We start from the raw sequence: 15,926 nt of genomic DNA, 5'->3' as shown, positions 1-15,926 counted from the left end.
CGGCGCTCCCTCAGTATTGACCCTCTGACAGTGCGGCACTCCCTCAGTACTGACCCTCCCACAGTGAGGCGCTCCCTCAGTACTGACCCTCCCACAGTGCGGAGCTCCCTCAGTACTGACCCTCCGACAGTGCGGCGCTCCCTCAGTACTGACCCTCCCACAGTGCGGCGCTCCCTCAGTACTGACCCTCCGACAGTGCGGCGCTCCCTCAGCACTGACCCTCCGACAGTGCAGCGCTCCCTCAGTGCTGACCCTCCCATAGTGCAATGCTCCCTCAGTACTGACCCTCTGAGAATGCGGTGGTCCCTCAGTACTGACCCTCCGACAGTGCGGCGCTCCCTCAGTACTGACCCTCCCGCTGTGCGGCGCTCCCTCAGTATTGACCCTCTGACAGTGCGGCACTCCCTCAGTACTGACCCTCCGACAGTGCGGCGCTCCCTCAGCACTGACCCTCCGACAGTGCGGCGCTCCCTCAGTAATGACCCTCCGACAGTGCAGCGCTCCCTCAGTACTGACCCTCCGACAGTGCGGCGCTCCCTCAGTACAGACCCTCTGACAGTGCGGCTCTCCCTCAACAGTGACCCTCCGACAGTGCGACGCTCCCTTAGCACTGACACTCCGACAGTGCTGTGCTCCCTCAGCACTGACCCTCCGACAGTGCGGCGCTCCCTCAGCACTGACTCTCCCACAGTATGGCGCTCCCTCAGCACTGACCCTCCGACAGTGCGACGCTCCCTCAGCACTCACCCTCCGACAGTGCGGCGCTCCCTCAGTACTGACCCTCCGACAGTGCGGCACTCCCTCAGTACTGACCCTCCGCCAGTGCGGCGCTCCCTCAGTATTGTCCTCTGAACACCTGACCTCTGCTGACCCCCTTCCCATAGCCTTTCACCCTCTTACTGATCAACTTACCGGGTGTGGGAACCGCTGTTATTGCTATCCCTATCTGCTCTTGTTGGTTCTGGGGGTAAGTTAAGAGTCAACCACATGGCAGTGTGGTTCCGAGAGTCACGTGTTGGCCACATTATGGGAGGACGGCAGATTTCCATCCCCAGTGAACCAGATGGGTTTTTAACGAAAATCGCTAATATTTCCATGGTCATCATTACCGGGACTAGCGCCAAAACCCAGGGGCTGGATTCTCCGTCGACGGGATCTTCCGTATTGCTGGCAGTGCCCTCACTCCTTGCGGATTTACCGAGGTCGTGGGGGGGGGGGGAGGGGGTGTCCATGATGGGAAACCCCATTGGTCGGCTGGCGGGACGGGGGATTCCGGCCCAGGTTTCATTAATTCATCGAATTTGTCTTCCCGGCCCCTCGGTGAATTTCGAAGCCGGGCTACTCGGTCGCCGGTCCCGCGGGGTTCCCACCGTGCCACGGCCTACTCTAACCTTCCCTTCCCTCGATTTTCCCGAGCAGAGAATGGAACAGGAGTCCATCCTTGGAGCCAACATCTCAAAGGCGGAGCTGACCGAGACGGTGCACGAGGAGATCGTCAAGAAGAAGGCCCTCTTCGACAAAGTGGTCCTGATCTTCAAGCTCCTGGCGTCTTTCACCTTCCTGATCCTCTTCATCTCGTAAGGCCGCATCCCTCCTCCCCGTCGCGCGGCCTGGTCGCTGGGGGCCGGGGGCACGGGGAGTCCAGAACAAGGTGGGGGGGGGAAGAGGGAAGGACACGAAAATTCGAGCCAGGCCTTTCTTGAGGGCCGATGTCCAAAATCCTTTCCCCAAACAAGAGGGAGAGCACTTCTGAACCTCTCCTTTCCGCCACAAAGATCTGTTGAGGCTGAGTGCGGGTGGGGGGTGGAGGGAGGGGGTTCGATTCCAAAATTTCCAAACTCAGATCGACCAGAAGCCGTAGTAGGGCCACTCGGCCCATCGAGCCATTCGATGACCGATCCTGACAGATCTGAGGTGATGATCTTCAATTTCCCACCTTCCCGCCTTCTCCCCACCCCCTGGGCCGGCGCATGGTCAAATCCAGTCCCACGGACCCCCGGAGTCTCAACACCAGCGAATTAAGCAATACTTCTGAGAAAAAGACCCAAAGTTTGTGGCCCCTTGATTGCACTCGCCAGGTGTGCAAAAGTAAACATGGTCACTGATTATTCATAACAAGGGCTATCATGAAGTATGCAGTAAATACAACTGGTTAACTAATACCTAGTAACCCCTTTAACTTCCCCACCCCCACCTCACGCACACAAGACAGACAAACACCGAGGGGGGAGAGGGGGGGAAATAATAAGGATGGAGGCCTGTGCTTCCGATGGTGTCATTTCGCTCAGTTCCTCAAGCTTGTGGATGATAGTTTTTCGGGTTTGCGGCAGGTAACGATCTCCTTTGAAGAGTCATTGGAAGAGGGGTCCCTCATAGCTGGGAAAATCCAGAACATACCGGCAGCAGCTTTTCTGGGGAGTTACCGCGGGCTGGATTCTCTGTTTTTGGGACTCCGACCCCCCCACGCCGTTGTACAAACCGGCGTGAAAAAAGGCCACATGTCCAGGGGGCTAGCAGGGATCCGCCGCGAACCTAGCAGCTTTAGCTGCAGATAAGGCCCCCCACCCCCCACCCCCCGCACTTCCGGGCCAGAGGCCGCGAGCGCGCAAGGCGGCGGCCTCCAGCGGCTGCGCCGTGCTCCACGGCGGACTCCGGAACTGCGGAGCTGGACGTCCTAAATAGTGCCCCCGATCGGCCGCGCCCCTGACACGGACCGCCCGTCCAAAAATGGACCCGTCCCGTATGAGGCCCCCCCCCCCCCGCGTGTGTCCCGACCGGCAGGACCACAGTAGATCCACACCGTCGGGGGAGGGGGGGGGGGGCAGAGAATAGCGAGGCAGGCCTCGGGGGGGGGGGGGGGGCGGAGATTCGAGTAACCGGCGCCAGTCCGGATTCCATGCGCGAAAGTGGATTCTCCGGGCCCCCCCCCCCCCGGCGCCGACGCTCTCTCATCAAACTGGGTCGTTAGCCTTCCGGACTCTATCCTTCCGGAGAGAGGGAGCGTGGGCCTCGGTTCTGGACTCTCGCCTGTGCACAGATTCATAAGAACTAGGAGCAGGAGTCGGCCATTCGGCCCCTCGAGCCTGCTCCGCCATTCAATGAGATCATGGCTGATCTTTTGTGGACTCAGCTCCACCTTCCGGCCCAAACACCATAACCCTTAATCCCTTTATTCTTCAAAAAACCATCTATCTTTATCTTAAAAACATTTAATGAAGGAGCCTCTACTGCTTCACTGGGCAAGGAATTCCATAGATTCACACCCTTTGGGTGAAGAAGTTCCTCCTAAACTCAGTCCTAAATCTACTTCCCCTTATTTTGAGGCTATGCCTAGTTCTGCTTTCACCCGCCAGTGGAAACAACCTGCCCGCATCTATCCTATCTATTCCCTTCATAATCTTATATGTTTCTATAAGATCCCCCCTCATCCTTCTAAATTCCAACGAGTACAGTCCCAGTCTACTCAACCTCTCCTCGTAATCCAACCCCTTCAGCTCTGGGATTAACCTAGTGAATCTCCTCTGCACACCCTCCAGCGCCAGTACTTCCTTTCTCAAGTAAGGAGACCAAAACTGAACACAATACTCCAGGTGTGGCCTCACTAACACCTTATACAATTGCAGCATAACCTCCCGAGTCTTAAACTCCATCCCTCTAGCAATGAAGGACACAATTCCATTTGCCTTCTTAATCACCTGTTCCACTTGCAAACAAACGTTTTGTGACTCATGCACTGTCATGTTAGAGTGCCTTTAAGAAATGGATGTTCAAACAATGCACCTTTAAGAAATGCAGTGATGTCAGAGTGTGGGTGAACGCAATTCAGTCGCCCAGACGCTCTGCCGGTTCAGACTCTCCGGGGACAACCGTAGCGGTGAGGACAGCAGGTCCCTCTCCCCGGGACGGCCGAGACCAAAGCCGCAACCAGACTCCAGTCTCGGGACTCTGAGAAGCATTCCGGTGGGATCAGATCCAATCGCCACCTGTTCCGGGGCAGAGCATGGCCTTTTGGGCAAATGCGTCGGCCACCAGCCTCTTGAATCTGTCTGACTCCCGGCCACCCTCCGCCATTGGTGTCGGTCCAGTCCCACAGATCCGGATTGAACCAGCACAGACCAGCACCACGATCTCTCCTGCTGCTGACGTCCTCTGCTTGCCTTGAAGTCACATGTCCATTAACCATCCATGGATCAAAAATGTAACAGCAAAAAACAAAAGAAAGGGGGATGTAAGGGAATAAACAGGAAGGGTCCGTACACTCCTCTTCAAGCCTTGCTTTCAGTTCCTGGTTTTATTATATTACAATACAAATTATACTTATTGTTATACAAGGTGAGTTCCCAATATATGTGTAACCAGAATCATATTTTATAAAAGTCATACAGGGTGATTCAGATCTCTGTAGTTTCAGAAACACTGCACTCACAGTCTTTCTGGAGAGAGAGAGTGCGGGAGAGAGAGAGAGAGCTCATTCTGGTCTTTGCATGCAGCCTGTAAAGGTTTGTATGCAGATAGATTCATGAAATGAAAATGAAAATCGCTTATTGTCACAAGTAGGCTTCAAATGAAGTTGCTGTGAAAAGCCCCTAGTCGCCACATTCTGCCGCCTGTTCGGGGAGGCCGGTAGGGGAATTGAACCCGCGCTGCTGGCCTGCCTTGGTCTGCTTTAAAAGCCAGCTCTTTAGCCCTGTGCTAAACCAGACCCTTTTATTCATCCAGGCTCTCTGCAAACTCAGCAACTCCCTCCCCCCCCCCGGGTCTCTGCCCGTGTGGAGTTTGCACATTCTCCCCGCGTCTGCGTGGGTTTCACCCCCGCAAACCCCAAAGATGTGCAGGGCAGGTGGATTGGGTCACGCTAAGTTGCCCCTTCATTGGCCGAAGAAGTGAATCGGGGGACAGAAGAAATACAGCAACTCACAGCCGTTCTGAAGAAAACACGGGGGAGGGGAGAGTGATAGGGCCTTATCTCCGTGCCACCAAGTTCGAATTGCGCCCCCCCCCCGGGATTCGGAAAACCGTTCCACTGGGATACGATCCAATTGCCACCCTGTTACCAGGCCGAGAACAGCCTTTTGGGCCAATTCGGTCAATCAGCTGAACCGAGTGGCACCCCATCTCTCAAGCTGACAGCTCCCGTCCCAACCCGCAGAGATCTCTCACTCCTGTAACCTCTGATCTCCGCAGTCTCTCCGCTTCTTGCCTTAAAGGCACACCTCCATTAATCATCCATGGATCAAAAATGATCACGGCAAGATAAAAGAAAAGGGAATTAAAGGGAGAAACAGGACGGACTTGTACATTCCCTCTATCCTGTGGAGCCCCCCTTGATTTGTTATGTTCTCGGTGTGGCATAAGCCACTTCCTTGTGGTGCACTTGACAAAGGAAGGTTCAGCCGTGGAGATAACTTCAACATGTTTATTAAACTATTTACACTTCGATTACTCGGGTTCGACACTACTGCTAATCCTACTGTAGCTACCCAGACTGACTAACCAGTTGCTGCAATCCACGTGGTGGGTGTAATATTGAATCAACCCTGTGTCTCTACTCACTGACCGTCTCCACTGGAAAGAGGCAGATCATGGGCGAGATTCTCCGACCCCCCCCCCCGCCGGGGGCTGGCGTGAATCCCGCCCCCGCCGGTTGCCGAATTCTCCGGCACCGGAGATTCGGCGGGGGCGGGAATCGCGCCGCGCCGGTTGGCGGCACCCCCCCCACCCCCCCCCCGCGATTCTCCGGCCCAAGTCCCGCTGCTGGAATGCCTGTCCCGCCGGCGTGGATTAAACCACCTCTCTTACCGGCGGGACAAGGCGGCGCGGGCGGGCTCCGGGGTCCTGGGTGGGGGGGGGGGGGCGCGGGGCGATCTGGCCCCGGGGGGGGGGGGGGTGCCCCCACGGTGGCCTGGCCCGCGATCGGGGCCCACCGATCGGGGCCCACTCTTTTCCTTCCGCCTTCGCCACGGTCTCCACCATGGCGGAGGCGGAAGAGACTCCCTCCACTGCGCATGCGCGGGAATGCCGTGAGCGGCCGCTGACGCTCCCGCGCAAGCGCCGCCAATGATGTCATTTACGCGCCAGCTGGCGGGGCACCAAAGGCCGTTTCCGCCAGCTGGCGGGCGGAAATCAGTCCGGCGCGGGCCTAGCCCCTCAAGGTTGTGGCTCAGCCCCCCAAGACGCGGAGGATTCCGCACCTTTGGGGCGGCGCGATGCCCGACTGATTTGCGCCGTTTTTGGCGCCGGCAGGCGGACATCGCGCCGATACCGGAGAATTTCGCCCCATGTGTGTGGTGTCCTTTATATATGGGTTGGTGTAATGCCCTCCTGTGGTCGTGTCACCTCCTTGTGTATCGTGAATGTCCATTGGTCGTGTCCTATCTAACTGATCTATTGGTTGAGTGTGTGTGTGATGTTTCTGGTGCTCCCTCTAGCCAGCCGACATGTATTTACATTAACCTCCCGTGTACCCACAGTGATGTACATCGCCACACCCCTGACAATCTTCTATGTCTCAATAACATCACCTCTCATTCTTCTAAACTCCAATGAGTGCAGGCCCGGCCGACTCAAACCTCTCCCCGGAAGAACATCCCTCCACAATGCGTGAAGGGGCCTGGAGAAAAGGCTGGAAAGTTGACTTTGATCAGCCATGATCTGAATGGCGGAGCAGACGTCGAAGGGCTGAATGGCCTGGCTCCTGGGATCAGCCTGGGGAACGTCCTCTGGACCGCCTCCAATGCCAGCGCCACCTAGGGGTCGACTTGTGTTGGGTAAGGGGGGGGAGAATTAAGTCGGGGCTATATGTTGCCAAGACATAGATTGGCCGCTTCAATGTCAGAATGGGTTGGAGGGGCTGAATGGCCCCTGAATCCAGGTTGTTATCATCTGTCTCTTCACTCGGGCAGTGCGGTAGCACAAGTGGATAGCCCTGTGGCTTCACAGCTCCAGGGTTCCAGGTTCGATTCCCCACTGGGTCACTGTCTGTGCGGAGTCTGCACGTCCTCCCCGTGTCCGCGTGGGTTTCCTCCGGGTGCTCCGGTTTCCTCCCACAGTCCAAAGATGTGCAGGTTAGGTGGATTGGCCATGCTAAATTGTCCCTTAGTGTCCAAAGATGTGCAGTTTAGGTGGATTGGCCGTGCTAAATTGTCCCTTAGTGCCCAAAGATGTGCAGGTTAGGTGGATTGGCCGTGCTAAATTGTCCCTTAGTGTCCAAAGATGTGCAGGTTAGGTGGATTGGCCGTGCTAAATTGTCCCTTAGTGCCCAAAGATGTGCAGGTTAGGTGGATTGGCCGTGCTAAATTGTCCCTTAGTGTCCAAAGATGTGCAGGTTAGGTGGATTGGCCGTGCTAAATTGTCCCTTAGTGCCCAAAGATGTGCAGGTTAGGTGGATTGGCCGTGCTAAATTGTCCCTTAGTGTCCAAAGATGTGCAGGTTAGGTGGATTGGCCGTGCTAAATTGTCCCTTAGTGTCCAAAGATGTGCAGGTTAGGTGGATTGGCCGTGCTAAATTGTCCCTTAGTGCCCAAAGATGTGCAGGTTAGGTGGATTGGCCGTGCTAAATTGTCCCTTAGTGTCCAAAGATGTGCAGGTTAGGTGGATTGGGCGTGCTAAATTGCCCTTAGTGACCAAAAAAGGTTAGGAGGGGTTATTGGGTTACGGGTGTGGAAGTGAGGGCTGAAGTGGGTCGGTGCAGACCCGATGGGCCGAATGGCGTCCTTCTGCACTGTATGTTCTATGTTGTACTCACGCTTAATTTGGTGTTCCATTTTCCGTTCGGATTGAGGGCTGGAGGGCGGGGCGGGGAGGGGGCTCCGAGGGCTAGTCCTCATTGGCTCTCCCAGGACGATCGGCGATTCTGGTTGGACGCAGTGATAGAGGATTCGGTGGGGTGGGGGGGGGGGGGGGAATGCGGCCTCTGGTAGCCACACCCGGTCGAACAGCCCACCTCAGCGCCAACCGTTTGCCCAGCGCTCGTCGAAAAGATGGATTTGTTGACGACGGGAAGATGTAACCTTGCGACGAATGTTGACTTCTCCCTCTCTCGCTCCGCCTTCAGCTCCTTCCTCTACACGTTAACCTACAACCGCGACATCCGTTACGACAATGTCTACGTCAGCACGTACTTTCGGCAGATTGACGCCAGGCGCCGGAAGGTGGTGAGCATTTCCGCCCCCCCCCCCAGCGCGTGTTCAGAGAGGGACGGTGGGCCGCATGGAGTGCTGCGACCTTTGCTCCCTCGGGTCACCATGGCGGTCGCCTTCCACGGGGTGGGGAGGGGGGGGGGGCGGGGGGCGCGCGTCACAGTGGCTTCCGCCACTCCCGGAGGCCCTCCTGGATTTCCAATCCCAACCCCAGCCCTCCCCCCCCCCCCCCCGCCCGGCCACCTCCTCCGGGTTGGCATTGATGCCAATTCCAGCCTGGCGGAAGGCAAATAGGGTGTCAGATACCCGGGACCCATTGCGAGTTGGCGGATCGGATGGCCAGGGCGTGCCACCCAGGAACGCGGGGCTGGCAAAACGGGAAGTCCCACCCACATCTTTGAAATGGGACCTTTCCATCCGACCAACACCGAATCAATTCGGCTTAGAACAAATATCCCAATTTGCTTTCCCGGATTTAGCCCATGCGGGATCGCTGGCAGGGCCGGTATGTGTTGGGCAGCGGGATTAGTTTGGGGATTGATACTGGGCTATGGGGAGAGTGGGGCAGTGGGATTAGTTTGGGGATTGATACAGGGCTATGGGGAGAGTGGGGCAGTGGGATTAGTTTGGGGATTGATACAGGGCTACGGGGAGAGAGTGGGGCAGTGGGATTAGTTTGGGGATTGATACAGGGCTGTGGCGAGAGAGTGGGGCAGTGGGATTAGTTTGGGGATTGATACAGGGCTATGGGGAGAGACTGGGGCACTGGGATTAGTTTGGGGATTGATACAGGGCTATGGGGAGAGAGCGGGGCAGTGGGATTAGTTTGGGGATTGATACAGTGCTATGGGGTGAGAGTGGGGCACTGGGATTACTTTGGGGATTGATACAGGGCTACGGGGAGAGCGCGGGGCAGTGGGATTAGTTTGGGGATTGATACAGGGCTATGGGGAGCGAACGGGGCAGTGGGATTAGTTTGGGGATTGATACAGGGCTATGGGGAGAGACTGGGGCACTGGGATTAGTTTGGGATTGATACAGGGCTATGGGGAGAGAGTGGGGCAGTGGGATTAGTTTGGGGATTGATACAGGGCTATGGGGAGAGAGTGGGGCAGTGGGATTAGTTTGAGGATTGATACAGGGCTATGGGGAGAGAGGGGAGCAGTGGGATTAGTTTGGGGATTGAGACAGTGCTCTGGGGAGAGTGCGGGGCAGTGGGATTAGTTTGGGGATTGATACAGGGCTATGGGGAGAGAGGGGAGCAGTGGGATTAGTTTGGGGATTGATACAGGGCTATGGGGAGAGACTGGGGCACTGGGATTAGTTTGGGATTGATACAGGGCTATGGGGAGAGAGTGGGGCAGTGGGATTAGTTTGGGATTGATACAGGGCTATGGGGAGAGAGTGGGGCAGTGGGATTAGTTTGAGGATTGATACAGGGCTATGGGGAGAGAGGGGAGCAGTGGGATTAGTTTGGGGATTGAGACAGTGCTCTGGGGAGAGAGCGGGACAGTGGGATTAGTTTGGGGATTGACACAGGGCTATGGGGAGAGAGCGGGGCAGTGGGATTAGTTTGGGATTGATACAGGGCTATGGGGAGAGAGTGGGGCAGTGGGAGTAGTTTGGGGATTGATACAGGGCTATGGGGAGAGAGCAGGGCAATGGTATTATTTTGGGGATCGATACAGGGCAATGGGAGAGAGCGGGGCAGTGGGATTAGATTGGGGATTGATACAGGGCTATGGGGAGATTGCTGGGCAGTGGGATTAGTTTGGGGATTGATACAGGGCTATGGGGAGAGAGCGGGGCAGTGGGATTAGTTTGGGATTGATACAGGGCTATGGGGAGAGAGCAAGGCAGTGGGATTAGTTTGGGGATTGACACAGGGCTATGGGGAGAGAGCGGGGCAGTGGGATTAGTTTGGGATTGATACAGGGCTATGGGGAGAGAGCAAGGCAGTGGGATTAGTTTGGGGATTGTTACAGGGCTATGGGGAGATTGCAGGGCCGTGGGATTAGTTTGGGGATTGATACAGTGCTATGGGGAGAGAGCGAGGCAGTGGGATTAGTTTGGGGATTGATACAGGGCTATGGGGAGAGAGCGGGGCAGTGGGATTAGTTTGGGGATTTATACAGGGCTATGGGGAGAGAGCGGGGCAGTGGGATTAGTTTGGGATTGGTACAGGGCTATGGGGAGAGAGCGGGGCAGTGGGATTAGTTTGGAGATTGATACAGGGCTATGGGGAGAGAGCGGGGCAGTGGGATTAGTTTGGGGATTGACACAGTGCTATGGGGAGAGAGCGGGGCAGTGGGATTAGTTTGGGATTGATACAGGGCTATGGGGAGAGAGCGGGGCAGTGGGATTAGTTTGGGGATTGATACAGGGCTATGGGGAGAGAGCGGGGCAGTGGGATTAGTTTGGGGATTGACACAGTGCTATGGGGAGAGAGCGGGGCAGTGGGATTAGTTTGGGATTGATACAGGGCTATGGGGAGAGAGTGGGGCAGTGGGATTAGTTTGGGGATTGATACAGGGCTATGGGGAGAGAGTGGGGCAGTGAGATTAGTTTGGGGATTGCCACAGGGCTATGGGGAGAGAGCGGGGCAGTGGGATTAGTTTGGAGATTGATACAGGGCTATGGGGAGAGAGCTATTTTGACTGTGGTCATCGATGTGCACCAGTAACTTTACAGACCGTGCGGAATCGCTGCATTTGGAGTATTTTCAGTATATTTGAACCCAATTTCACTGCCCCCACTGACTGTGAAAACGATCATTCTGATCAGGACAGAAGATATATCTTGCCCTTGAAGAGGGCTGAAAGGCCAGATGTGATATACCCCTGGCAGTTCACAGTGCAAGCAAGAGAAATGAAGACTCTGGTAAGTGTGGAATCTGAATGTGGTGCCCGCTGCAGCATTCAGCAAAAAAACAGCAGCTCCCTGAAACCAACACAGTCTATTCCACTGCTTCACCCAGAGCGTCGCTACTAACACCCGATCTTAACAAGCACTGTTAGCGTATGATGCTGCCTCAGTACTGACCCTCCCACAGTGCGGCGCTCCCTCAGAACTGCCCCTCCCACAGTACGGCGCTCCCTCAGTACTGACCCTCCCACAGTGCGGCGCTCCCTCAGTGCTGCCCCTCCCACAGTACGGCGCTCCCTCAGCACTGACTCTCCCACAGTGCGGCGCTCCCTCAGTACTGACCCTCCCACAGTGCGGCGCTCCCTCAGCACTGACTCTCCCACAGTGCGGCGCTCCCTCAGTACTGACCCTCCCACAGTGCGGCGCTCCCTCAGCACTGACTCTCCCACAGTGCGGCGCTCCCTCAGTACTGACCCTCCCACTGTGCGGCGCTCCCTCAGTACTGACCATCCAACAGTGCAGCGCTCCCTCAGTACTGACCCTCCCACAGTGCGGCGCTCCCTCAGTACTGACCCTCCGACAGTGCAGCGCTCCCTCAGTACTGACCCTCCCACAGCGCGGCGCTCCCTCAGTACTGACCCTCCGACTGTGTGGCGCTTGCTCAGTACTGACCCTCCCACAGTGCGGCGCTCCCTCAGTACTGACCCTCCCACAGTGCAGCGCTCCCTCAGTACTGACCCTCCCACAGTGCAGCACTCCCTCAGTACTGACCCTCCCACAGTGCGGCGCTCCCTCAGTACTGACCCTCCCACAGTGCAGCGCTCCCTCAGTACTGACCCTTCGACAGTGCGGCGCTCCCTCAGTACTGACCCTCCCACAGTGCGGCGCTCCCTCAGTACTGACCCTCCCACAGTGCGGTGCCCCCTCAGTACTGACCCTCCCACAGTGCGGCATACCCTCAGCACTGACCCTCCCACAGTGCGGCATTCCCTCAGCACTGACCCTCCCAAAGTGCGGCACTCCCTCAGTACTGACCCTCCCACAGTGCGGCATTCCCTCAGTACTGACCCTCCCACAGTGCGGCGCTCCCTCAGTACTGACCCTCCCACAGTGCGGCATTCCCTCAGCACTGACCCTCCGACAGTGCGGTGCTCCCTCAGTACTGACCCTCCCACAGTGCGACGCTCCCTCAGTACAGACCCTCCCACAGTGCTGTGCTCCCTCAGCACTGACCCTCCGACAGTGTGGCGCTCCCTCAGTACTGACCCTGTGACAGTACGGCGCTCCCTCAGTACTGACCCTCCGACAGACAGCGCTCCCTCAGTACTGACCCTCCCACAGTTCAGCGCCCCCTCAGTACTGACCCTCCCACAGTGCGATGTTCCCTCAGTACTGACCCTCCCACAGTGCGGCGCTCCCTCGGTACTGACCCTCCCACAGTGCGGCGCTCCCTCTGTACTGACCCTCCCACAGTGCGGCGCTCCCTCAGCACTGACCCTCCGGCAGTGCGGCGCTCCCTCAGTACTGACCCTGTGACAGTATGGCGCTCCCTCAGTACTGACCCTCCGACAGTGCAGCGCTCCGTCAGTACTGACCCTCCGACAGTGCGGTGCTCCCTCAGCACTGACCCTCCGGCAGTGCGGTGCTCCCTCAGTACTGACCCTGTGACAGTATGGCGCTCCCTCAGTACTGACCCTCCGACAGTGCAGCGCTCCGTCAGTACTGACACTCCGACAGTGCGGTGCTCCCTCAGTACTGACCCTCCGACAGTGCGGTGCTCCCTCAGTACTGACCCTCCGACAGTACTGCGCTCCCTCAGTACTGACCCTCCGACAGTGCGGCGCTCCATCAGTACTGACCCTCCCACAGTGCGGCGCTCCCTCAGCACTGACCCTCCGGCAGTGCGGCACTCCCTCAGTACTGACCCTCCGACAGTGCAGCGCTCCCTCAGTACTGACCCTCCGACAGTGCGGAGCTCCCTCAATACTGACCATCCCACAATGCGGCGCTCCCTCAGTACTGACCCTCCGACATCAGCACTCCCTCAGTACTGACCCTCCCACAGTTCGGCGCTCCCTCAGTACTGACCCTCCCACAGTGCGATGCTCCCTCAGCACTGACCCTCCGACAGTGCGGCGCTCCCTCAGTACTGACCCTCCCACAGTGCGGCACTCCCTCAGTACTGACCCTCCGACAGTGCGGCACTCCCTCAGTACTGACCCTCTCACAATGCGGCGCTCCCTCAGTACTGACCCTCCGACAGTGCGGCACTCCCTCAGTACTGACCCTCTCACAATGCGGTGCTCCCTCAGTACTGACCCTCCCACAGTGCGGAGCTCCCTCAGCACTGACACTCCCACAGTGCGGAGCTCCCTCAGTACTGACCCTCCCACAGTGCGGTGCTCCCTCAGTTCTTACCCTCCCACAATGCAGCGCTCCCTCAGTACTGATCCTCCGACAGTGCGGCGCTCCCTCAGTACTGACCCTCCCACAGTGCGTCACTCCCTCCGTACTGTAACTGCGAGTATAGATTTTGAGTTTGGGAATCTCGGTTTTGATTTGTCTTGCCGATGCTCGGACCCCGAGACTAGCTTGCTGACGGAGCAGCGGAACCCCTCTGACCTATTTACTGAACTTTCACCACGTGTGTTTGCAGGTGCTGGAGATGGTCCAGTACACAGCGATAGTCCTGGCCATCATTGCTGTCTTTGTTCTCGACTGGCTGCTGTACACAATGCTGGACATCATCAGGCGCCACAGCTTCGTGGAGTATCAGTTCGCCGGTGCGTACAGGGCAGAGTTCACGATACCCCTCGCTCTGTCCTCTCTCAAGTTCTTCCCTGCCCTCCGGGCGTTGCTGTGATCCTCGATTCAGTCGAGGAGGTTTAAAGCCCCGGGAGCCTCTGATTCCTGCCGACTACGTTAGAGGACAGTTCCGTCGAGACCATCCTGAATCGAAGGAGCCTGAGCTCCAATGGGGACCTCTGACCTGGCAACGGCCAGTCATGTGACAGGATGATTTCCCGTCATCTGAGCCAACCGGCCCCCTCCTTTTTATATTATCGCTGACGTGTGTGGGGAACGGCGACTACCGCACAGCAGGATCCCGCATACCCCAGCGTGACGGTGACCCAGGTCGTCCCTTTTCGGAGATGTGGGGGGGTGGGGGGTGGGCCCAGGGATATACCTTGTAGGGGGGAGGCCCCAGGACACCGGGGTGAACTCTGACCACACACTGACTCCTCCCCCCCACCCGCCTTCCTCCAGTGGCGGCTTTGGAATCTCTGACATTCACCCGAGAGTGCGGACGAGGCCCTCCCTCCCGGGCCTGTCCCAGAGGCTGGCCGGTCGACCCCGAGACCTGAGGCGAAACAGGAGGTGCGGAGTGAATACGCCCTCCACTCGAGCTGCCTCTCACCCTCCCGCCCCCTTTTCACCTCACCCTTCTACCCCCCCCTTCCCCCTCCCCCCCCCCCATCAATATATCCATCTGCCCCTCTCTCCCTGGTGTCTTTATCCAGCCTTCTCTGGCACCCTTCAATGTGTCTCCGCCATTGCCCCTGGCGAGGATTGTGGTGGGGGTGGGTGGGTGGGGGGGGGCGCATTCCATATATCTGTGGGACGATCAGGACAATGGGAGCTGCTCCGGCGAAACGGGTGTTGGGCCAAGAGGGAGGGGGACTGGCCTGTATTTTGGATGAGGGCGTGAGGGGTTGGGGGGTGGGGGGGGGGGGGGAGGGGGGAGGGGGTGGACCTGCTCCCGGCTCGACCTGACTCAGCTCGAGGTGGTCCTTGAGGCTGACTTGCCGGACCAACCGGGTCCCCCAGTGTGGGGGTGGAGGACAGGTGTGGGCGTCGCTCCGTGTTCGCCACACCCCACATGTTCTGGTCGCGTCCCGGGATGGTGAGCTTTTGCGTCGCGTTCTTTAGCACCATGTCAGCGGTGTCATGTGAGTGTTCCTTTAAGAGATGGGTGTTTATAAATGGGTGTGTATATAAATATCTGTAGTGAGAGTACCTTTAAGAAATGGGTGTTTACTACTGCAGTGATGTCAGAGAGTGGGTGGAGCTGGGCTCTCTGTCACCTTTTTACTTTCGTTTTTGAGCAGGGTGTGTTTTAGTTTTCAGTGTTGGAGCTGAAGCCAGTCGGAGCAGCTGCACTGCTGTTCTCTCTGCCATCAAAAGACTATCTCTTGATCATTTGCTGAATTCAGAATTATAAATGTTTTCGGTAGTGACTTTAACTGATGTGCTTCTGATAAAGGTTTTGTTTTTAAAGTCGAATGGATGTTAAAAGGAAAGCTTAAAGGATTACTTAGTGTTGTATTTGAGTTAATGATTGGTAAGATGTTCACTGTTTGTTTTAAAAAGGTTAACTTGAGTTCATGGAATAAACATTGTTTTGTTTGAAAAAATACTTGTCCATTTCTGCTGTCCCACACCTGGAGAGTGGGCCGTGTGCTCCCCATACCACAATCTAGTAAAAGTTGTGGGTCAGGTGAACTCCATGATACACTTTGGGGTTCTCTAAGCCCTGGCCCATAACAGCGGGTCTCGACATCGACCTGGAGCCTGGGCCGTTGGTGGCAACTTTCGGGCTGTCTTACCCGCCGGGGTGGCAGACCCGGGTCAAGACGGAGGTCCGTGCCCTTGCCTGGCTGACAGCCCGGAGACCAGATCTGCTGAGACGGAGACCTTCCTCTCTGTCCAGTGCTCGGCCTGGTTCGGTGTCACATGGAATTTCTATATCTGGAAGCGGTCACATAAGAACATAAGAACTAGGAGCAGGAGTCGGCCATCTGGCCCCTCTAGCCTGCTCCGCCATTCAATGAGATCATGGCTGATCTTTTGTGGACTCAGCTCCACTTTCCGGCCCTAACACCATAACCCTTAATCCTTCAAAAAACTTTATCTTAAAAACATT

The 15,926-nt window shown here is 56.9% G+C and overlaps 1 protein-coding gene across 1 annotated transcript in view; it reads left to right on the top strand.

Moving 5' to 3' along the window:
• dcst1 (DC-STAMP domain containing 1) overlaps window positions 1–15,926 on the top strand; it is a 97,543-nt gene that overhangs the window by 46,834 nt on the left and 34,783 nt on the right. The window contains exons 5-8 of the mRNA XM_072490484.1: window positions 1,420–1,577; window positions 8,053–8,152; window positions 10,922–11,017; window positions 13,659–13,785. Of these exons, the coding sequence (XP_072346585.1) occupies window positions 1,420–1,577; window positions 8,053–8,152; window positions 10,922–11,017; window positions 13,659–13,785 (481 nt within the window). The remainder of the gene's footprint in view (window positions 1–1,419; window positions 1,578–8,052; window positions 8,153–10,921; window positions 11,018–13,658; window positions 13,786–15,926) is intronic.

This window comes from Scyliorhinus torazame, chromosome 26 (assembly GCF_047496885.1).
Source record: "Scyliorhinus torazame isolate Kashiwa2021f chromosome 26, sScyTor2.1, whole genome shotgun sequence".
NCBI lineage: Eukaryota > Metazoa > Chordata > Chondrichthyes > Carcharhiniformes > Scyliorhinidae > Scyliorhinus > Scyliorhinus torazame.
The sequence above is the reverse complement of the archived record's forward strand: the minus strand, read 5'-3'. Positions and strand labels throughout refer to the sequence as shown.